The sequence below is a fragment of the Diplotaxodon limnothrissa genome, linkage group LG3 (genome assembly GCF_057381915.1).
Source record: "Diplotaxodon limnothrissa isolate DT_005_m linkage group LG3, D_limnothrissa_male_GT1.1, whole genome shotgun sequence".
NCBI classification, from domain to species: domain Eukaryota; kingdom Metazoa; phylum Chordata; class Actinopteri; order Cichliformes; family Cichlidae; genus Diplotaxodon; species Diplotaxodon limnothrissa.
The window spans coordinates 60,251,196-60,276,305 of NC_140598.1; the positions used below are offsets into that span (position 1 = coordinate 60,251,196).

The 25,110-nt window shown below is 39.5% G+C and overlaps 1 protein-coding gene and 3 non-coding genes across 5 annotated transcripts in view; 2 read left to right on the top strand and 2 right to left on the bottom strand.

Annotated features, from left to right (window-relative positions):
• The window catches only part of m1ap (meiosis 1 associated protein), a 52,044-nt gene extending 27,591 nt beyond the window's left edge, over positions 1–24,453 (bottom strand). For both annotated transcript variants that reach the window (XM_085351029.1, XM_085351028.1), the window contains exons 1-3: positions 24,196–24,453; positions 23,821–24,018; positions 19,468–19,642 (exon numbers count right to left, since the gene is read on the bottom strand). In XM_085351029.1, the coding sequence (XP_085207155.1) occupies positions 19,468–19,642; positions 23,821–24,018; positions 24,196–24,453 (631 nt within the window). The remainder of the gene's footprint in view (positions 1–19,467; positions 19,643–23,820; positions 24,019–24,195) is intronic.
• trnaa-ugc (transfer RNA alanine (anticodon UGC)) lies at positions 233–304 on the top strand. Its single transcript has one exon. It is a non-coding gene; the product is annotated as a tRNA-Ala (tRNA).
• trnaa-cgc (transfer RNA alanine (anticodon CGC)) lies at positions 685–756 on the bottom strand. Its single transcript has one exon. It is a non-coding gene; the product is annotated as a tRNA-Ala (tRNA).
• trnaa-cgc (transfer RNA alanine (anticodon CGC)) lies at positions 23,129–23,200 on the top strand. The gene has a single exon. It is a non-coding gene; the product is annotated as a tRNA-Ala (tRNA).
• Positions 24,454–25,110: the final 657 nt, after the last annotated feature.

Genomic DNA, 25,110 nt, shown 5'->3' on the forward strand with positions numbered 1-25,110 from the left:
ATCTAGAACACCTTTTGGATGAATTAGTGCGGAGACTTTGAGCTAGGACTTTTAGAAGAACAGTCAAAAATACAAAATATGTATCACCTGTTCATCTTCAGTTACTGGACATCCAGACTAGTCATTTGTAGTCCAAAGAATAAAAGACAGTTTAACCTCTTGTATGACCATCTCACAAGCAACCAAAGGCTAAACAGCGGGATAATATTATGGGATCAGGTACCTGCTACAAGGGGATGTAGCTCAGTGGTAGAGCGCATGCTTTGCATGTATGAGGTCCTGGGTTCAATCCCCAGCATCTCCAACTTTTTAATGCTGTAAGTAGCTTTGGATTGACATTGCTGTGATAAACTATATGTTAGGCCTGCTTTGTAGTAATATAGGTCACCAACACAGTATACTGATTGGCATGACATGCTAATGAAGTTGGTTTTCTCTATTTCTTAATTCTGCATTTTATTAAAAAGAACTGTTGTTAAAAGGTACTTAGGTAGTGACTGCCTTAACATTTGGGTCTCACAAATTATTGTAATTTATTGGACCTCAGCCTCAGGTCATACTATAAGAGAATCAACTTATATTTGGTAGTTATGATGACGATTCATGTTGTATTACTTTAACCCCGGTGAATATGAAAATTGTATATATTTTGACAGTCTAAAGCTGATTAAAGGACTGAAAAACTGGAGATGCTGGGGATTGAACCAAGGGCCTCATACATGCGAAGCATGCACTCTACCACTGAGCTACATCCCCTTCGCCTTGCTTTTGTTATGGCAGCTTTTATGTCAAAGACATTTTGTCTTCTCACATCCTGACTTTGATTTTTTTTAAGTGAACCCCCTACAAAAATAATAACAAAGTATCAATTTTGAATCTTATTGTCACCACTGTTATATCTAGGGATAGGAATTGATAAGAATTTAGCGATTTTGATTCCATTATCCTCATTGATTCGATTCCTTATCGATTGTCATTGGGTTCTCATTGGCTCTGTTGTGAGTCACCACCTTTGCTAAGCAGCAATAAATAAATTACAAATTTATTTCCTCCCTTAGTTGTGATCAGTCTTCACTCAAAAGTCATTATTACATATCCATCCATCCATTCGCTTCCGCTTGTCCTTTTCAGGGTCGCGGGGGGCGCTGGAGCCTATCCCAGCTGTCATAGGGCGAGAGGCGGGGTACACCCTGGACAGGTCGCCAGTCTGTCGCAGGGCCAACACACAGGGACAGACAACCATTCGCACTCACATTCATCCGCACATTCACACCTAGTGACAATTTGGATTATCCAATTAACCTATCCCCACAAGCTGCATGTCTTTGGACGGTGGGAGGAAGCCGGAGTACCCGGAGAGAACCCACGCAAACACGGGGAGAACATGCAAACTCCACACAGAAAGACCCCGGCCTTATTACACATATTACACATATTACACATTACTTCAAAGTAATGTAGTATGTTTCTTAATTACTCCCGGGAAAAAGTAATTTGTTATACTACTCGATGTATTACTTTCACGTTACTCATTAAAATAGCTGAAACACAGTCTCATTATCACCATTTAACAATATAAACCTGAGGCTACAAGCCCATACACCAACACAAATCCCTAATGAGGACACAAATCTAAGATCTTTCTCCTAGAAGAATACAAAGCTGACCGCACAAAGCAAAGATAAAAAAAAAAAAACCCTTGTGTGTGTTTTTTCTGAGACAGGAGGATCTGGCAATGACCTTCAGGTGTGGCAGAGGGCAGCCCATGATTTTTTGGGTGGTGTTAATTACCCTCTGCACAGCCTTCCTGTTCTCAGTTGTGGCCCCTGCAAACCAGGAAGTAGGAGAGCACGCTCTCCACTGAGGAGCAGCGTCTGGTCCAAGTTGTTCTTCCTCAGGACACGGAGGAAGTGCAGCTGCTGCTGGGCATTCTTTACCAGGCTGATGTTTTTTTTATATATATGTATAGATTTCTCTGTAATACTTGATATACATAAAATAATGCATTTTTGGTTTTTTTTCATTAAAAAATGAAAATAACAAAAACAACAAAAAACATTAACAGCATAATAAAAACTAATAAGTAAATGGTTAAAATTCTGAAGCATCTGAACAGTTATAATCAGGAATAAAGGCTGTAAAAACTCATAAAATAATGTTAATTTATACAATGTTGACATTTTTTCCCTCACTGACACCATAACTATATATTTTTAAAGTGATAGGGTTATGTGCTCCTTGCTGAACCTGGGTGCAGGCCTGGGAGTCTGTGTGAGAAAATAGGTTTTCCTCCAAGCTACAGCAGAGAAGCAATAAAGAGGCTTATTGATGTGAGACTAATGCATGGAGGAATGGAGGATAGATCAATGACGGGATAATACACAACCTCCACAATCCATAACAAACACACTGTGGATGGTGTTTTAGTTGAATAAAGGCTGTCACTTGAAAGCTGGATTTTGGGACTAAATGTGGGTGAAATGGTTGTTTTGTCACTTCGAGAAGCATTTGAAAATTCTATATTTGAATAAGATAAATGCTCTGACAAAGCTCAGAAGTGACGTGCAAAAGACTAGAACTGTTTGAATGAGTATTTTGTCAAAATATGACGATAAAGAAACGCATTTTGTCAGCCATTTGAAAGGGATTTTCAGAGAAGCTCAAGAAGCCTGTGTCACATGGATTTTCATAGGACTTAACTCTATCATCAGGCAAATTGTAAATGAGAAAAGATGTTAAAATCTGACACATACACAAGCACAGTTTGGCATGCCGATTTAAATGACTAGTGTAAAAGCAACACAAAAGTTGTGTTCAGTCACATAAACAAAACAGCTACACAATATTTGTGTGAATGCATTACCTTTATGTAGAGCATTTATCAGCCACAGTTCTTAGCTCAGAAATAAATGTGAAGGTTAAAACTTCAAAAAGTTCAAAAAACAGGCTACAAAAATAAAATACTGCTTTTATGGTTAAAACACAGCTATTCCCTGGTATGTGCTAATTTACTACGACTGTGGCATCCAATAAAAAGTGTAGAGTGGAGGTGAAGGAGGAGTGCTTGTGTCAGTGTTTATCTAGTATCTTTCAAAACAATTTTCAGCTCCACACTTCACCTTCTTCGCTGAAAGCACAGTGCCTCTCAGTGCTGCCAACTTGGTGGTAACTAGCGTGGTGAACACAGACAAGTGTGCCTGAAAAAATTTAGGCCAGTTACTGCACAAGTGAGTATCGTGGCCACTGGAAAATAGCTTGTCAAACGCTTTTGCAACGTTTCTGTAAGCTAAAAAGTGAAGCTCAGGACAAAGAGACATTGAGTATAAGCAGAGTTGGGGATGTAGCTCAGTGGTAGAGCGCCTTCTTTGCATGTATGAGGTCTTGGGTTCGGTCCCCAGCGTCTCCAACCTCATCGCTTTTTAATGTGAACAGAAGAGGTTGGCAGCAGCTTAGTGCAGGTAGATATGCTCAAGAAAACCTGCTGAAGCTCAAACTGAGTATCAGAATGGGAAAGAAAATGTTGATTTTGAATATGGTATGGTTGTTAGTGCCAGAGGGGCTCATCTGAGTATTTTAAGAAACTGCTGCTCGATCCACCACTTCACAAAACTCAGTCTGAAACTGCTTTCTACAGTGAATTCACTGTACTCAAACGGCCTCCATAGTCAGCAGATCTCAATCCAATCGAGCAAATCTGGGATGTGGTGGAGCGAGAGATTTGTATCATGATTGCAGCTGCCAAATCTGCAGCAACTGTGTGATGCTATCATGTCAATATGAGCCAAAATCTTTCAGGCATGTTTCCAGCACCTTGTTGAATCTGTGAAGAATTAAAACAAAGAAAAGATGAACAACCTGGAACTGGTAAATTCTAAGTTATGAAGTGGCTGGTAAGTGTATGGTGCCCTCGTCACTTTCCAGATAATTCACTAATATACAACAGAGGCATTAACAATGACCCAATCAGTCTCTGCTGTTGTATATGCTGCAATGGCATTTTAAGGTCTAAAAATCAGCACTGCATTGTAATTCAGATGTTTTTAGCGATAGCTGAATGGCTCTGCCCTGCAAAAGAGCAAAATGTTGCTGGAAAAAGGATCGCAACATACGTGTTCTTGCATTAAACATCCTGCTGCGCTGATAGAGACACATCTGTCAAGCTCTAGGAAGAGCACACTTGTCGAGCATCTTTGATTTGCAATTAAAAAGGCGAGAAACTACTCATGGGATTAACAACTCAGTAAAATAAATATCACAAATGATAATGTCACTAACTCAATAGACAGGTTGGAAAAAGAGACATACATATTAGAGTTGGATGTCTCGAGACCGGTCTTTTACACGGTCTTGGTCTTGTCTTGATCTCGGATCCCTCGGTCTTGTCTTGGTCTCGCTGTTTCGGTCTTGCTGTCTCAGATCGACATAGTGGTCGGGAGATTTGGAGTCAACAGTATCCTGACACACAACGTAACGTTTGATAATGTGTCATGCGCAAAAGCATCAGCTCCAAGAGCCGTGCTTAGAGAGTGCTTTGTAGTGAATCAGAAGAGTCGACTCCCATTCAGCGAGAGCCGGCTCCTCACTTAATTTCCTTTCGCTGCTCAGCTCTCACACAGTGGCTCAGCTATGCTCCAATCCCTCTATATTGTGGCCAATCACATGCGAGCATATAGGACAATATCATTATGTGAAAAACAGAGAGGGTGAGCGACGCGACAGTCAAGTGGAGCGAGCGTCTGTCCTCTCAGTAAGTGAGTGAGACAGTAGGCAGCGGTGAGGAGGGCTGCGCGAGTGCATCGCAAAAACACATAAATATGCCTGACACCCGTAAACGAAGCAGTTTACGGGTGTCAGGCTGCAGTTTAAAGACTTTTTTGTCTTGGTCTTGGTCTCGTCTCGATTTTGTCTTGGTCTTGACTGGGTCTCGATACCCTCTGGTCTTGGTATTGTCTCGGTCTTGGTTTAGGCGGTCTTGACTACAAATCTAATATATATATATATATATATAATCAGCAAGGAAAACAGTGAAATTCACCCTGCTGTCCACTAATATTTAAAGCTTTCAGCATCTCTTAAGTTAAATTAATTACACAATTAGTTGAATCAGTCTCCAGCATATCAAGCTTGAATTTATTGTCTTCTCTTTGGTCTGTTTTGCAGACGAGGGAAGGAAACACTACCCAGCAAAGGCATGTGGCACAAGGGGGCAGCAGTGACAGTGTGTGCTTGTTGTATGAGGCATGGGGAACAATCTCCAGCATCTCCATTTCCTTTAATCACACATTTAAAAACAGGCTTTAATCACCTCACCAACGCCGAACTAAAAACACTTAAAAAACAAAAGCATAATTAATCACTGTGCATGTGTAATGGCAGCCCTTCATCAGGGTGCTGTCACACAATCAGAGGCTGACAGAAGCTTATGTATGTGGCTATAATTGCAGAATTAAGAAATGCATGTATATGTAATAATAAGTCCGTGTTCACTCTCTGAATGTAGTGTCTTGCTGAGCACAGTTAGCAAAAAGCTCTCTCCAGTGAGAATCTTATAAAGTAAAAAGGCTCTGCTGGGATTCCCTGAGGAACAGCAGGAGATGAGCTGTTCAGAATCATTATGTGAGACTATAAAATACCAAATGATGACATTTTCAGTGGGGAAAAGGTGTCACATTCCATTAAGGGAGTTTTAAAGTGTATTTAGTTTAACAAGCCAATAGCTGCAAGCTATTGCATAGAGATACTTCAGATAGGAGAAGAAACTCAGTAGAAGTACAAACTGTTTGTCAGGTGCGTATTTTTTTTCCAAAGAAAACTATACAATTGGAAATGTCTATTTTTGAGTCAAGCCATTCATGTGCCAGCTAACTCCACGATTCACAGAGAGGTGCAATTTATTTTTTAATTTTTTATCTGGGCTGAATTCTTTTACTCACAGTGTCTTTATGCTTCAGAAGACAGACTCAGCACAGCTCTGAAATGCTGTAAAGAAGTCATACTGTGTCTCACAGCAAATCACCATTACATAACAGACCCGTAACACTGTTACAGTTTCGTAAAGCCAAAAATCTGCAGAACAGCAGCAAACTCCTTTTCCTATAAAGCTAAGACTGCTCCAGTCAGTTGATTTGTGCTATTCAGCTTAGTTTTTAGTTTCAGATATACATATATTTTATGTAATGATGCATACAGACTTTAGTTTAGACATAACTAAAAGTGTACCAGAATCAAAGATATGCTAAGTTATGTCAACAGCCGCTCCAATCAAGATTTTATGCACCCCGTAGAAAAACAGCGAGAAAAACACAGACTGAGATATTAGTAAGATACAGCACAACACATCAAGTTTTGAAGCCTGTTATTTGTTCTAGTCCCACTGCATTTGCATTTAGGTTATTTGCACAGGGCCACTCAAAACCGCACCTGGCACCGAATGCAGCAGAAGAGAGACGGAGGGAACATTTGGCTGATATTATATTCAGGTTTGGTGTAAAGCTGACTGACAAAAAAATCAGATTTTTTACTTTACTTTTTATTAATCTGTGTACAGAATCACCCTGATGTAGTTGCCAATGATTTTGCTGAGTTAAGTTAGAGTCATTTATAAAGCTTTGAAGACCCTCTTAGTGCTGGATTCCCTAGATCGCACAGGTGTAATAGGCTATTACCTTCACTACTGCTATGAAGTAAATATATTCTTTAAATCTGAAGCTGGAGGCTTATAGTGTCTCATTAAGTCTTTCGGGGACTAAGTTAAATCCAACAGAGTCTCAAGGTAGTTGAGAAATGGAAAATTGATTTACTTATAAAAAAAAGAAAATTGAATCTTTCCAGTCTAGATCGACTGTTGGTGACCTGGCAGCCTATCCCAGATATTCTGTTATACACATACACAAACATATAGAAGAGGTAAGGTAGAGAAGTTGTACTGAAATTTTCTAGTCAAAAAACAACTATATTGTTAAGGACAGAGCAGGATCTCATACTATTTACAATTTAAAGTGTTTCATGATACTTCATCTTGGCACTCTCGATTAGTGTTCCTGTAATTTAACTCTTGCATTGTGTCTACGACACAGAAGCCACACAAACTTCCCTTCAATATCTTACAGTATTTATAGAAACAAGCCTGCAGCATCGCAAAGCAGTTATTTTGATCTAATATGTATGTATTGACTTAATCTCAGTGGTCAAATAAAGAATGCATGTATATAATTACCACTGAAATCTGACAGCAACACTTACATTTTTCTCTTGTGGAATTCTCCAATAAATTTACATGCAGGAATCTTAAAGTGCCATTTCTCTCTCTTATAATATGTCTGTTTATAGCCGGTGCTTTTATGCCTGTTGTCTAAGCACTGCATGATAACATGCACGCTATGCAAGCAGTAGCAGATGACAACACATAGGCACTTTACAACTAGTGATAATAGTCTTTGGGTAACCAACTAAATGCGGGAGATTAAATCCTCTATGCAATCATACTGTTTGTGATTAAACAGGCCCAGAAACAGAAAGAGAGAGAGAAAGATCGAGCTCAGATCACAAAGGTCCAGGTGTTCATAAGAGACACATGGTAATAATCTGTCAGTCTAGCTGCTCCAGATGGTGTTTTTGAGTGACTATGGGTATCTATCACAGAGGTGGCCTCCAGTGCCAACAGTGACTTTGCAAAAAACACTAAAGCATTTTACTTTTCTCATGAATCCCAATCACGATCAAGACTCGTGTATAGAAGTTGCACTGCGCTGAAAACAACACCTAATATTAAAGTGTGAATAGAAACTGTTGAATGGGCTGTATGTAACAGACTGAACATGCACCTGCACGTTCTTTTTCTAAGGAACTAAGAAACAGCAACAGATGGATGAAGTCTGAGAGCTGCAGAAGAGTTCATATTTCTCCAGTCTGAAGGGAGGAAAGTGTTACCCTGTTAAGGCTGGCAGAAACATGATTTGGCATGCTGAATTCATCTTGGATCCAGTCCATCATATTATCTACTCCTAACTTTTAGCAAGCACATCCCAATTGTCTTTGCTTTTGTCTGCCACAAACCCTTAAGATAATCAGTATTTTTAAACTACTAGGGACATTTGTATTTCATTATAAAACTACTAATTGCAGCTGTTTAGTAACGGATTACCCTGCTTTGCTCATCTACGACCAGCTTAATGGCAAAACAAAACAACAACGAAAAAAATCCCAGACTGGTGTAGAAAAGCAAACAGACTCAAAAATTAACTTCATTTCCTGAACACAGGGATTTTTTTTTATCTCATAGTCTCTTTTTTTGGTGACAATCTCTTTATGTTATTGAGCCCCAGATGGTGTGAACCAGTCACATATACATCTACTATCTATCTATAGGAGTTTAAATAGGCGTGCTAACAATAGGAGTTTTGAGGTAAAGAAAGCTTTGCATATATGATGTATAGATGTATTTCCTTAGCATTTCCAGGCTATGGAAATAACAGAGAAACACATACAATTTACAGGTCAAGTTATCCTGTGTGATATCTGTTACGTGAAATAATTACATGAAATAATTATTAGGTAAGCATAAGGTGAGGGTTCCACCTCTACCTTGGTTGGAGTTTCTTTTTTCCAGAGGAATCTTTGACTGGTCTCTCCTGCTTCTCACACAAAGGATGTAGTATAAACTGCAAATGGCTATTTGGATTATAGTCAGTCAGCCTCCAGTGACCCCAATGTATTGACTTCAATCAGGTAAAAAGCAAGAGGCTATCTGCCTACCTACTGATACCATTATCAACACCTGTCAGTCAAAATGTGGTCTTTTTTTCCTGTTTCCTTCTTCTTCTTCTTCTTTTTTCTGGAATCAGGCCTTTATCACCCTTTCTCTGTACTTCTATATATACCATCGCCTCCTCCCCTCTTATTGGTGGAACTATTGCAAAGCAAAAATCCAATTATGTGTTGCTGTATGGAAATGTGTTTATTATTTTTGGTGGGATTGCTGCAAAGAAAACATTCTCACTAATTGTTGTGTTCGCTAAAAATCTGTAAAATTTTTCTCGTACCAAATCAGCATCCTTGGTATTAAGATGGACTGCCATTAGGGATGGGTGATATAGCCTCAAAATTCAATTTAATCAAAAGACTAATAACAGTGAAAACGACATTTCTAACAATACAGAAAACTGTTTTTTTCAGTGCTTGCAGCTTGCATTTATACGCATAAGTAAATGAAGGCTATTTTCCAGCCTTCTTTACGAATTACTTGTCAGGAGCTGCACAGTACTGTCACATGCTTCGTGGCCTGGATGACTCAGCGATGTGTTTTTGCCTTAAGTGGTGCAAAGATTGTTGTTACCAAAGTATTGTGCTTTTAGAAGGTTTTTAAGTAGCCTCCTTTTTAGGTACTAAACGTCATTGGAGACAAGCGCAGGCTCTTCTCGTTCCTGCACACATTCGGGAACATAGATGGTGTTGCTATAGCAATGGTATTACGATGTAACATTTATATAGTACGTAAAAAATTATTCTGGTATTATCGTGGATGACATGATGATTTTTTTACTAAACAAAAATGTGTTTTCTCTTAAACAACGTTGTTCACAAAGCCAACATCCTGAGCCTTTTGCTCTGCAGGCACTTGAGTGAGAGGAGTGCAATCTAACAGCTTTATGTAGACCCATTATAATTTGATCAAGGCTTTTTAGCTTTTACCTTGCATCTGTGACATGTTTTTAAAGCTAGGAACACAAACAGAAACACCCCACAGGTCTATAGAGCAACTTTCTCAGGACAGTTTTTGTAGATACAACTTGCTCCTCTAACTTTACAATCAGTATCTTGCGGGTGGTGCTGAAGCAATTTACCAAGATTTTGCTGTCAGTTACACAGAATGCAATCAATATGTTAACTTTAGCTGCCAATTCATTTAATCTTTACATCTAATTGGTTGATTTGAATCTTCTCTCTTGTAATTGGTTGTTACTTGTTGTGTGTTCACATGAGCTTTGCATGCTCTAAAAAGTAGTTTAGATAAAATAGTATGTTTTTTTTTACTAGTTTCATCTCACCGTATATTCACGCCTGGTAAGCGATTTGAGTTATGAGCTAAATGCAGTGATCTGATTGGATTCGGATCTAAAAAATCATTAAAATCCGGCTTGGTTCGCAAAACTAAATGCTGCTAATTCGTGCAATAAAAATAAATGGTCAGTTCGAACTACTACATTAAGAAAGGTGAGTGCGAAAAATCCTTTAAACACACAAAATATTCACAGGGATTTGTTGTGGTAGGTGTGTGAAGACCTTACACTTGAAACTGAAATGGATTTACATACCATTTCTCCTCTGCAAAGGAGCAGAGCATCTGTCTGTTAGTGCCTCTAATAATTCATAATGTGAAAATGACAATTTCAGCTCAGCCAAACTGGAGGATATTTGCTCTGCTGCCAAAGAGGCATTTAGATTAACTGGCATCTGGACACCCAACCAAAATACATGCTTGAGTCTTGGTAGAGGGAGTCCTGTACAATACTGTACTAGCAAACATGTTTTTAAAAACATGTCACATACTATATTATTTTGGCAGACTTCAGCCTCCTCATCAGACTTTCCCTCTACTGAAACCTCTTTGAATGGTCAGTTGTAACCCATATTCTACAAGATACCACCATTCTGCTTCTCTCTCTGTGTAGTTGCAGTGGTGTATGATACTGCAAAAAATACAATTTGGTTATCACAGATACTCCTACTTGTAAGTTATAAAAGCAGTGTATGCAGGGGAGAGCAGTGGGCCATGATTTATGAAGTCTGCATCATCAATATACTTCATGTGGATATATTTTAATGACAACTAGATGTCTGAATTTCGTTTTCTACTGTGAGTGTGTTTTGCTGTATTAATGTGTTTGCATGAAAAGCACTTTAGATCAACTTCTAATGTGCTACATAAATAAAAATAACTTGACAGTCACCATAAAAGGGTATTATATTCAGACATATTCATACTTCAAGTTTGAAGTATTTTTCTTTTTTATTCAATTTCATTAAAATAATTTATGTAGTATGTTTCATATGGGTTGAATATATTATTTTAATGTCTGACTGCAGTTTTTTTTATAGGTAGTCAGTCTGGTAAAGTAACAGTTATGATGACCAATAACACTGTGGTAACTAACCTTAACTAATGTTGAAGAGTCATGATTGAAACATTACTTTTGCCACTAAATGAGCTACCTGGATATTCTGTGTATCTCTGACAGGACTCTGTCAGTGACCTCTGACCTCTGTGTGGAGGTCTAGGTGTGTCTAAAGGATTTCCCTCTTCCTTTGTTTCTTTTGTGGCCTGTTTTGGGGAAAATAAAAATGTATTTAATAAATCAGTAGTGTTGACAAAGTATGAAATTTCTTTCATACATATATTGCTGTTTGCACTGTTTTCATTAACAGCTGTAAAGTCTCTCTACACAATGCTCCTCTTTCTCACTCTGCAGCCCACATGTGTTTTGTCAGTGCAGCTGAGCGACCGCACATCAGCAAAACACATCGGAGCCGGAAGGAGGGGGCGGAGCATAAAGTGCCAGCATGAGAGGAGCTGTGTTTGCACAGACAGAGCTACTTTTTCATGAAACGCAAACAATGTATTGAAACATTGAAACAAACTAAATCATCAAGCTGGTCACTTTAGTACTGATTCGACACCAATACCAATGTTGGCATCGATATTACTGACATTTGGATCAATCTGTCCACGCCTAGCATGCAGCTTAGCAACAGTTGTCGTTTGATCAAAAATCCAACTATAAGAATCAATTGCAGGAAGAGTATGTAGCCAGGCATGTGTCCAGGTCTTTTATAGATAGAAACTTCAATGGAAAAAAAATGACAATCTTTCATATTTCAAAGACAGACAGTAGAGGAAAAAAGCGTAATGCATATAAATGAGACAGTGTCGCAGGCTAGCAGAGTAGCGCTAATGCTAGTAACTAGAAAACAGAGATAAGACACAAACAGCAGTGTGCTTTCAACCCAGTATGACAGCAAAACATGTAATAGACACACCGGTCCACCGTGTTCTTTTCACGCTTTGCCTTTCTAAAACGTGAAATGGACACGCGTGCAGAAGTTGCAGTAAGCTGCAGTAACAGTAAAGGAAAAAATATTTTATTTCAAGCCAAAATTAAAATAACCACAGGAAAGCTTTAAACAGACATTAAGAACACATTTATGTGTAAATACATATTAGTCATCTAGCTTAATCATTTCTGGTGATTAAGGATCCTGGAATGTACTTCAGACCTTCGTGGCTTTAAATATATCATCTCCCCCTGCTGGTACTGCAACTCCTGCACGTATATTACACGCTGTCTCAGTCGGGGGTTTCCTTCTCCTACAAGAAATTTCACGACCTGACAGCATCGCAGCTCAAATTCAGTGAACAACAACCCATTCTTTCACAGATGCTTGTAAAGGCTAGGTACTCGATTTACACCTGTGGAAATTGGATTGAATGGACAATACTGTCAAGCTACACTATATTGTCAATGCACCATTTCGCTCAGGTACAGCTTCAGTGAGCACAGTTGTAGTTTTAAATTGTTGAATGGAGGTTAAATTGATGAGTGACATAAATTAGGATACTTTCATCAAATTCTGACATCAGTATTATAATGAATTATAACACAAAGGCCCTTTTAGACTGTTTATGAGTGAATGAAATGATTAAAAAAAAAAGCAGCCTTTCACAAAGGAAACAACCATCTGATTTTGCTTTCATTATCCTGTGTGTGTACTTTGAAAATGCAGCTGGAAATATGGTTTGCAGAAAATGTCAACTTAAATGTCAAGTTTACAATTACAATCATATTTAATAAAAATCAGATTGATACTGCCAATGATAAACACCTTTTAATGTCTCAATCTAAAACACACACTTCACTAGATTTTAATGTAATGCATAACATTTATAATAAACTGACATCTGACATCACAAAATAGTGCATCAGATTGATGCACTATTTTGCAGAGACGAATGACAAAGGATGAGATGTGTTTGAATACAGCTAAACAATGCCATATAATTTTTCGCTCATCAATCAGCACAGAAATAATTAGTTTTCACGCCTGACTATCTCTGACTATCCCTTAGGAGCAGCTGCATTCAGAGTGGGACAGCTTGTTGACTCTGTTTCAGTCAACAATGTTGCTGTTTAGCTGTGAAGAGGAAACCAAAACCACTGGTGCCATAATCATCCCTGTCTCTGTCTCACTCCGTGACCCATTTCTGTATCGTCTCCCTGATGCTCAGCTGTAAAATTACAGAACAGACCTAACATTTAAGGCGTTTCAACAAAAACCGGATGCTCGTCAAGGCGTTGGCTTACAGACACTCACATATCTATACTTTCATTTTTGTGAGGACCGTTAACTCGGCCCTCTCCTAACCTTGACTGTAAAACCAAATTAAAAAGTGCTCGTAAGAGAGATTCAAACAAAATCTGGAACACTTAAAAATTATGTTTGAAATTGAGTGTCAAGGTGAGAAATCTTAACAACTCCATTAAGAGCTGATTTTTCATCTGTAAGGTCAGATATAATAATAACAAATACTGCTTCTCAGGCACAAATGCACACAGACAGAAAATGACAGTATAAATCTGCCGCATGCCCTTTCAGACATGATATAAGACAACAAGTTAGAATGACAAGCGAAACAGAGACAGAGGGAAAAAAATAGTTATGGTTTTTGTTTTACTTTGTACAAAAGAAAAATGGATATCCCACCCATTTCCTGCACTATGCCTCACTCTGTGGAATAAATAACTGACACACACACACACACACACACACACACACACACACACACACACACACACACACACACACAAACAGAGCTAAACCAAATTGTCTGGTGTTGAATGATGCGCCCAGATTCAAGAGTATCAACACGGCTTCCAAAAATGTTTGTGAAGCGGGGCCGGTGTCTAGCCGCACACTGCTTTTTGTAACTGAAAATGGAGAAATGACAAAAGAAATCGACTAATAACTGAAAAGGTACAGCAGCAGTATCTCTCTGTGTGTCACATCTGAGCAGCTCTGCATTTACTACTGCGGGTTAGACCCCATCAAAGGTGTCAGAGCAGCAATCAACCTGTCACGCTTCCACTAGGGTGTTCAACAGACTGACTAAACACAATTTGGACCTCTTAGAGCATCCAGTGAATGTGAGTTGAATTCATACTGGCTAGACACCCAGACTTCTTATGTCTTGATTAAACCCTGCTTTGGTTTTTCAGCCAGATGAACTCTGAGGTCAGTGTAGCTCTTGGATGAAGCACTGACCCCATTCCCTTTTCTGTACTGGCTGACTCTTATCCAAAACATTTGAGGTTTTCCTGTTAGTAAGAGACTAAAATGTAACACATTCATGTCAAAGTTTATCATACAAATAGAGCATGTGATGTATTATAATCTCTCTCTTGCTTTATTTAAATAAATTATTGTACTGTATGTTCTGTTACAATAGATGTTCATATTAAATTTGGCCGGAGTCTCAAATAATGAGGTCAGGCTCAAAAATCTGTGGTTTTCTCCTACTGGATCAATATGATGTCATTTACAGCACATATCCCTAATATGGTCGCGTCAGGTACATAAGCTCCACCCGCTGTTCTAATCTTCTTGTTTATGACGAGCAGCCAATCAAAAGAATTCTGGTCTAAAAGGCAGCTGAAGGGTGTTGAAACAACTTATTTAAGACAGAGGATGAAGTAAGAGGATGCACCAAGGCACAGTATAAGATATATAAAGATTATTTCTAAATGAATCATGGAAAGCTACTCTAGTCGAGTCTAAGAATAAAGATATGGAACTGTTGAATGAGCTGGGAATTACAAGCCCCTTTCAAGTTCTTTAATTAAAACAAATAAAATAAGTCAAACAAGCTCTTTAAGCGTGATTGCACAACAATCAAAATGCACAGAAGAGTGGAACCACTACGAACTAGTGGAACCAATAACTCTGTGCAGACATTAGGGTTTCAACAATCCTGCCCACTCTACTATGGAAAGAATGAATGCTAACAGCTTTTTGTGGGACATCAAAGGTCTAGGAGGACCACTGGTACTGATATATCTCTGATGATGGAAGCCGTAGTATCATCAAGTTAGAGTGACTGTCATGTTTCAAACACTCTGTGCTATAAACACTTCAACAACACTGCGGAGGAACACAGTGATGTATTCCCAGTGGCATCCTCATCAAAGTCAATCATCAGACTGCAGTAACTACAAAACCACATCTCCAAGGCTCTTTCCAAACATCTCTATGTTGAATGGCATTGCTGTTTGATTAGATACAGGGGAGAGATCGGAATGAGTGCCCCCGCATATTGATCTACAAATACAATAACACAAAAACACAAAAAAATGTGTACTTGAGGCACTGATTCAGGGACACTTATTTTGTGGTTCCTCAATATTTTATTCTGAATACTTTTAGTTCTAAAAAACGCACATGTAACACACGATCCTCTCTTTCACCTGACTGCCTGTGCAAGGACTAAGTACCTCTGTTTTTTTAAAGGCCGCTTCACGCTAACATTGACTCCATGGGGAGCAAAGGCCTCACGAGGACTAATGGAACAAAGCAACAACGTTTTTCCTTAGATATTATATAAAAGCTGTAGCAGGGGATCAGGTATAAGAGCAGTTTTGCAGGCAGCATTGCATAACTGATACAACTGTCTCGAATGAGTTAAAGGGTATGTATAACACTGTACACGTTTACAAGAAGTTACATTTCAAATGCTAGTATAACATGTATAAGTCAAAATCTTGTTTTTGGTAAACAAGATTTTTTTCTATATCCAACTTCCATCAATATCATGGGATATATCCTAGTTTTGAATATCATCAACAACAACAACAACAATCTTTATTTATAGAGCACATTTAAAAACCAGCGGTATACCAAAGTGCTTAACATAAGAGACAGAGAAGTAACACGAGTATTATAAGGCCTTAGCAAAGTATCAAATATACTCACAGGTCAATGCCACTAATACACAGGGGTAATATAAAATGCATATCAAAATAAAAACATAATAAAAGCACAAGCCATAAAAAATATGTATAAGAAAAAATAGAGTAAGTCTAAGAGTCAGGTGCGAGCATTAACAAGCAGGACAGGCGAGATTAAACAAATAGGTTTTTAACCGTGATTTAAAAGATTGGATAGAATCGGACGTCCGGATCACAATCGGAAGGTTATTCCACAACTCTGGTGCAGCCAGGGCAAACGCCCGGTCACCTCTAGACTTCAGCCGAGATCTAGGCTGCACCAAGAGTAACTGAGTAGATGATCTTAATGCTCTGGCAGGAACATACGATTTAAGGAGTTCCTTGAGGTGGCTCGGTGCTGTGTTTTTGGTCATTTTAAACGTAAGCAGCAGTATTTTAAATTGGATGCGGTATTTTATGAGTAGCCAATGCAGGTCAGCTAGAACAGGAGTGATACAGGCAAACTTCCCAGTTCTGGTCAGAATGCGTGCCGCAGCATTTTGGACTGTCTGCAGTCTATGAAGGAGGGCAGAAGGAAGACCAAAATAAAGTGAGTTGCAGTAATCCAGCCTTGAGGTCACAAAGGCGTGGATGAGCTTTTCCAGGTCCTTATGCAGAACATACTGCCTAGCCTTAGAGATGAGACGGAGTTGGTAGAAACTAGATCTGACTACAGCTGACACTTGTTTATCGAGTTTGAACGAGCTGTCAAGCAACACGCCCAGATTGCTAACAGTGTCAGAAAGGGAGCTGGTAAGGGAACCAAAGGCTTCACGAAGTTGGCCACGAGGAACGTTGCTGCCAAATACCACGATTTCAGTTTTCTTATCATTTAGGATAAGAGAGTTTGCTAGGAGCCATTCTTTGACCTCGCGCATGCACTCTTGGAAACAATGGAAGGACAAAGCAAGATCATCATTTAGTTCAAAGTAGATCTGTATATCGTCAGCATAGCAGTGGAAAGCGGTGCGGTATTTCTCAAAGATTGCACTTAGAGGGAGCATATACAGTGAGAAAAGAATAGGGCCTAACACAGATCCTTGAGGCACACCACAGCAGACAGGTGCAGCGGAGGAAGAGCAAGTGCCCAGGTTGACAGAGAAGAACCTATTGGAGAGGTATGATTTAAACCAATCAAGGGCAACACCTTTAATGCCTACAGTATGCTCAAGCCTCGCTAATAAGATGTTGTGATCTACCATATCGAAGGCCGAGGATAAATCCAATAAAACTAGGACCGCAGAGCGTCCATTATCAGCAATTAGAAGCAATTATCAAGTACAAATTTAATGTATGAAATTGAAAGTAAGAATAAAATAGGAAGTACAGAATTTTGTTTCAGCCCTGTATACCATGAGGAACTCTGAAAATGTTAAAAATATGAAGGTTGAATTTCTCTCTATCCTCTAGCTTGAGGATCCTGTGCAGTATCTCAGCTGTTCTTAGGACTGCGCTCTTCTGAACAGAGATCTCTGGGAGTCCTAGTGCTCCGCTTCCCACTGGGACCACTGTTACCTTCACCCTCCACATCTTCTCAAGCTCTTCTCCGAGCCCTTGGTACTTCACGAGCTTCTTGTGTTCCTTCTTCATGATGTTGCTGTCATTCAGTATGGCTACATCTATCACTATGGCTGTCTTCTTCTGTTTGCCTAACACCGCTATGTCCGGTTGGTTAGCCATCCCCATTTTGTCCGTCTGTATCTTGAAGTCTCACATGATCTTAGCTCAATTATTCTCAACCACCCTAGGGGGCGTCTCCCATTTTGACCTCGGGAGATGTTTCTGTATACTATGCTGAACACTTGGTTATGGCGATCCATGTATGCCCTGCCTGCTAGCATCTTGCACCCTGTTGTTATGTGCTGGATTGTCTCAGGGGCATCTTTACACAGCCTGCACCTGGGGTCTTGCCAGGTGTGGTAGACCCCAGCTTCTATGGATCTTGTGCTCAGAGCTTGTTCCTGTGCTGGCATGATTAGTGCCTGTACTGTCTTTCAGTCCAGCTTTGTCCAGCCACTGGTAGGATTTCTGGATGTCAGCCACTTCCTCTAACTGTCGGTGGTACATACCGTGCAAGTTTTTTATCTTGTGGTATTATAGGTAATTTAAGGCTATAAAACTGATTATGATTCAGACAGATGATTGGCAACATGATGTTTTCTATGCTATCCATTCTTAACACCTTGGAACATGCTTTCTGGTGCAAATTACAGTTGAAAGTCCAAAATTACACCTTCCTTCTCCAATCTTCACACTCTGCAAATCCATCCAGAGGGCCAGACTCTACTCTTTGATGGGTTAGTTCAGACCTGCAGGCTGTATGTTCAACAAAGTTAACAGAACACTACTCCAGCAAGAAAATAACAATGGCGAACTGCATCTGTTTATTTATGATTTAAGAGCTCTCTTTGGCAGTCAGGAGCTGTGGTTATCCCCTTTTAACGTTAAAAGCCGCTCAAAATCTGAATGGCTCATTCAGAGACACATATTCTGATCTATGGAGAAAGCAAAGAAACTTTCTCATGACTTCTGGGCCTCTAGACACAGTGGGGACACTTAATTATGTTCAAGAACAATGAGAGTGGATTTTGCATAATACAGTTTGTCTCCTCTGAAACATCATTAGTATAATGTTTCCAGCATCGCTCTCTCACACACACACACACACACACACACACACACACACACACACACACACACACACACTTCTGAGAAAAAAACAACCCAATCTTAAAGTCTGCTAAGTCATTTTCTCCACAGATACAAATAACTATTTATGATCAAGGAATAAACAGACGATGCACAAATAGTTTTATATGAAACGCCTCAGTCCTCATTATTTGCTCCCACTTGGATGTTTCTTTCTCACTTTCTGTTCTTCTCCCTTTTCACCCCTTTATTCCTACGCAGCCCTCATTGCACCCTCTACTTACTCAAACCAAACCACATCACTTGAACCTTCGTGTAATTAAAAAACATGACATGTGATTATGAAATCAGGCTCTCTAAGAGAGGACTGGCAAATGTTTGGATTGTAGCCAAGTTATACAAACCGTGACATATGTGATGAGTGTGGCGCGCAGATATGCTGAAAACAGTAAAAAAATAGTAAAAATAGGGTGTTATAAATGGGTCAGTGCTACACAGCTTCGCAGAGCATGATTAAGAAAGCACGGGGGGGGGGGAGATATGTGGAAAGTGCGGAGGAGTCAAGTCTGCTTTGGAAATAGATAACAGACTTCATGAGGACTGAGTGTTTGTTAATGCTTTTTGCTTGTTGTTTTAAACTGAGTTACATGCACTCCTGGTTAGCCTGCAGTAACAGCTGACAGCCTGTCTCCTCTTTAATGACCCTACAGTCTCAATTTGTGTGGGTCTGAGTGTGTGTGCATGTTCCAGTCTTGTGTTTTGTGTGTGTATTTGTATTTCCTACCTTCAGTCTCTGAGGGTGCGGCGGCCTCAGGTGAGAGAGTGTCTTGGCCCCAGTCTCCTGTACTGTAGATCTGCACTACCAGGAGTCGCTTCAGTGAAACCAGGTCAGCATCTTTGAGCCCCATCTCCAGCTGATGAACAATGCTACGGCCTGGCTGGCTGGTCACCAGAGTAACCTGGGGAAGCAGCACAAATATTGCTCCCAGGAGCACAGACATAGACATTTCATTAGGTTTCCAATGTCAAGGGGCAAGCTGACCTCAATGCAACACAGTGCAAAAAAGTCATCAGGCTCAAAAAGAACTGAGAGGTGCCCTCTTAATGCTTCTTTAAACCACACTGCACAATATTCTGGCCACTACTTGTTTTATGCGCCGACTGATGAGAATGACATCCATGCCATTCACACTACTTCAACTCAAGTGTGCTGCAATTAATCTGTGATGTCTTGCGATGATGTAACCCATTCGCTGCTCTTCCACAACCACACTACACAAACACTATCACTTTTCATTAGCAAGCCACATTGATGTTCTTTGCCACAACTCTTTTCCAAAACCTTTCTGTATTTGAAGTGTTCCAGCTGGTTTTATGAAGGATTATATCAGAGTCACAGGACACAGCAACACCACAACAAAGCATTCTTTATGTCTGACAGTGCTGTGTCTGTTGGGAGTTTGGGGACATGACATGCAGTAAATTACAGTTACTAAAATGAACATGTGATGTCACAACCACTAGATACAAAACAATGTCAGCCCAAAAGGAAAGTGGTACATGCATACTCAACTCTACATTTAAAGACACTCTAAAGGTGTATGACTGTATGTACTGTATCTCTAAGTTTTTGTTATGTGTTAAGCCTCTTAACACTCATTCAAGCATATAAAGGCAACTAACTCAAGAGCTGAACCTGATAAACGACCTAAGAGATACAGCTGGTCCTTGTGTTATTCGATCTACAATTCACTGAAGCCTCATACGAACTAATTTCAGTGGAAGAGTGGCTGTCAAGAAGCCAATCCCAATTTAAGGAAGGGAAACAACTAGAAAAGACTTAGATATGCTAAATTACACATAAACTGGTTTGAAAATCAGAAGCAACAGCTGATAAATCCACATGTTTGGTTCAAACTATCGTCAATATTTCAGAAGAAGGATAATGATAGAATAGTGCCTACAATATAGGTAAAAACATACCTTGATGGAAAAACATAAAACTACTACTATGGACTACTATCAGTGATGGATTAGCATACACAGAGCCTGAACCTCAACATTATTGAGGTAGTGCCGGAAAGAACAGAACAAAAGTCAGCCAACATTAAAAGAAGACTTTTGAATGTCCTTTAAAAACCTTGGAAAAGTATTCCTGAAGACTACTTCAAGAAACTGCAATAACACTTGTCTGAGACAGTTCACACTGTGTTATAGAACAAAGATGGTCACATCACACACTGACTTTCAAGTTGTTAGAGTTGCATTTCTGTATCTCTATTTGCATGTTTCAGTAAACTACCTCGCATTTGTTTTACAAAAACACAAAGAAGTGAGGGCAGTTCAACATTTTTGCACAATACTGCACCTTGACAAAAAATATTTTAAAAACTGTCTCTTTGCAGAAATCCTGAGCTAGTCACTCATCTGAGTTTATTAATGGCTTTTCATTTGAAGATGATGTGAAGATTAATGGCTTCCCCTCTGAATGACCTGTAATGTTGGGTTCTGTATGGAACAAGGTTTGAGGGTCTTTGTGAGTAACTGGGTTACTCAAGATTTCTAGAGAGAGACATTACTGCTGAGATTTTCAAATGTATTTGAGCACCAAAGCAGATGCCTTCAGGTCCTGTTATATTCAAGGGAAGGCGGTATTCTACAGCAGATAAAACTGGAAAACACAACAAAACAATCTAAACAGATAAACAGCATCACAGCCCAAGAGGGAAAACATGTCAACTCGATTTGGGAGCGAGCTATCCCTTTAATTTATTTTTTTTCTCTAACTGAGCTCTCATTATCTGTAAATGAACAAAACTACTGGTAATACGTTTTAAAATGTTTTTACTCATCCGTTATCTTTTTAATAATGAAGATTTCGGCTGAACATTTGGACTAAAGACAGCAACTTAAAATAAGCAGAAAAATGTGATCATGGGAAGAGATGAAATTAGTTTTCTGTGTCATTTACATGCCTAATGGGGGAAAAAAGATAAAATAATGCTAGGCTGACATTTAGCATTCTACTGAATCACATTAACAGTAGCAGGAAATGATGATTGTATTTCGGTTATTGATGAGAGCTGCTCTCTGCTTCCGGCTGTTTAGAAAAAGTGGATGGAAACTGCTGCTCAAGGAGAACACATGCATGCATTAAGCGTCATGTATCTGAATGAAAACATGCATTGTATTGGTGGGCTAGCAAGGCACACACAGACACACATGCAAAGGGCCATGCTTCTGTTTTTTCCTTCACTGTCTCCTAACAGCGTTATTCATATCTCCTACCCTTGGAAGCAGTGGGTCTTAGTGCAATCATCTGTCCAGTGCCTCATAAAAAGCTGGCTGGAATTTACAAAATCTCGTCAACAACCTACAGCCTGGTGTCCAGAGGACACAATGTTCAGCAGCTACCACAGTTCTTACTGGCTGACTGCCGGCCTGACCCGTACATTTAACAGATTAGATGTTTTCAGTGAGCTGAAAGCATCTAATTTGTTAAAGTGAGAGTGAACACATGCCATAAACTATCACTTGGTGACACCAAAAATGTTTTCTGCGGTGCGTTATGAGCCTGCATGTTTTTGCATACCATTAGCAAAAAACATTACACAACATTAATAGAATTGAACGGATCTATGAACTTCAGCAGCAGATATGAGCTTTTAGTGAAACTTGTAATGTTACACTTAACTGTTCAATAATGAGTCAATACAACAGGATACAAGAGGATTTACTTTTTGAAACTGACTGCACGAAGCTCACTAAGGAAACTGGCTTCACTATTTCGTACACTGGCGTTAAGTACCTGATCCGATTTCCCCTTCAAATGGGGAAACACTGAAACTACTAAAGCTTTTTGCGATGTCCTCTTTCTACAGAGATGGTTCACAAGCAGATAAATAGTAGCTCTTTTGCTCCATTTCATATGTGGACAGGCTTATTTTAAGTGCACTGTTTCATATAAAACATGAAGAGCCATTAGCAGAGGGTTGTTAACAGAGACATGCTAATGAGATTGCCTTGTTCAGTCTGTTTTTTGCAGCTGCTTAATACACTGAATTGGACCTGAGGACAGCTCATTTAATAGGTATGAGTGGAACCTCTATCTTGAATATCCAAAGGGGATCTATTTAGCGTGAGCTGGTCTGCAGCTGAAAAGATTATCCTTGATAATGAAAATGAAGATAAAGTTTAAAAAAAAAAGAAATCCAGTGACAACAACTGCAGAGAAAGAAAAATATGTAAATGAAAAAACATGAAAAACTGTGCCTATTATTCTCCTCACAGATCTAATTGACAGTTCAGGGGATGGAAAGAAGTAATTTACCTGCCGCAGGTAATGCTTCGGTTTCGATGGAAATTTCTCAATGTGTTCTCCTACTTAGAAAGCGCTGATGAATCTCATAAAGCTTTTATGATCAACATGCTCCCTGTGCCTCATAGGGGATGTAGCTCAGTGGTAGAGCGCATGCTTCGCATGTATGAGGTCCTGGGTTCAATCCCCAGCATCTCCACTTCTGTTGCCATTTAGAACTATTTAGACTCAGATTTCTGTGCTACAAAGTGGAATTTGAGGACAAGAAACACGATTATGGTTTAATGCTTTGTATTTACTGTAACAGTTACCAGGGTACTCTTATACCACAGATCTAACTGGCTCTCTAGCAGTGTGTGTTCAGTATAATCGATCAGCACTTACAAACCTACTAAGCAATTTTTTGAAAATAGTAACTGAAAGAGCCTGTTAACCTCTTTGTGCAGATAGTTAGAGGCTTTATATGTGTTTATTACTCCACTAACCATCAGCAAAGTTAAACAGGCTGTGTGTGACACCCTTTCTAAAAGCTGTTTGCCAACTGTAAATGAAAACCAAAGTTAAATTATTCACTAAAAGTTACAGAAGTGTGTACGGTGTTTGTGTCTTCTTTCACTATAAAGACAGAGCTTTCACACATGTGTGTTTCTTTGGAAGATGATCAGGATAGTTGCTCTCTGCTTTGTACTGTGGGGCTGATTCCTAAGTCAATGGTAAGAGTGGTCTCTGAGAGGAGCTCGCTACCCAGTCCCTGTGACTTGTACAAATGTGCAGTTTTACATAGAAATTCATTTCTTGCTGTGAAGTGTCGCTTCTCACCTCCACAGAGATGTTGCTGCCGGCCTGACTGCCAGCGCTGGTGTGTCTGATGTACTGTTTAAACTGCTGCAGACTGTCCAGCACTGCCTGTCGCAGCAGATCAGCTCCCGCGGCTGCTCCTCTGATACAACCTTCACTTGGAATAGACCTCAGCTCTTCAACACAGGAATGCAGCCTGGCGAAGTTACCACGAACTTGCTAAAATAACAAAAGTGATAGGGAATGAAAAATGGATAAAAATGGGAGATAATGTGGATGACAGAATGCAAAGCAGGAAAAGGGCTGATATTTATGTATGAAAGAAAAAGCAATTATAGGAGAGAAATAATGTGTTTTGCACTGCTTTCAGGAATATTACACTTTTATCCATCTTACCACAAGTGGCAATAGACATTCCCGCTGCCTGCTGACGGCATACAGGCTCAGTAGAGGTATCCTACAGGGCCCATCCAGACTAGAGGCCAGAGACAAGAAGTTGTCGAGAGCATCGCAAAGAACTGTGCGGGTCTCTGACCATCGGGGCGGCAGCGCCTCCACAATTAGGACCCTGGCTGGTTGCCGTGGGAACGACGAGGACCAGAAAACCAAACTTGGAGAGTTGGAAGAAGCTGCTGCCCTCTTTCTGCTCTCCATGATAGCCTGCAAACCACAAACACAATGCTGAAGGAACACATAAAGTACACAAAGACAACAAAAGAAAAATGTAAGGTCTCTTCCCCTGTAATGACAATCACCCTTAGGAATTAACAAGATTCATTAAATAAGTACATTATCTGCAGTCCTAATCATCAGTAGGGAAACTAGAACAGAACAAAATAAGCAGAATAAATGAGTTATGCTGCATATGAAAATATGTAGCGAGAAACTAGGTTATAAATCAGTCCATTCTTACATAACTCAGGGCTTTCCTTTAGATCTGAGGAGGATGGTGGGAAAAGAAGTAGTTGAACACTGAAAACATAAGAATATAATCTGAAATGATAACACAGCCAGCTCTGCTGCTCTCAAATGTTCACTTAATCAGAATCATGTTACTATGCTGGAATAAATCATAAATGAAAATATGTAAAACCAAAATGGACAAAATGGAGCATATAAAGAAGACTAAAGTAAGCAACGCTAATGTGTCGAATGCTCCAAATACTGATCAATTTTATCACTGCTGTTTTAAAGATATGATACCGGCAACATGTTTAATATTTTAGAACCTTTAAATTATCTGTTTTGCATAACCAGCAATCCAAAACGCAAAAAAGCCCCCCCATTATAATATGAAATGTAGTAATTGAC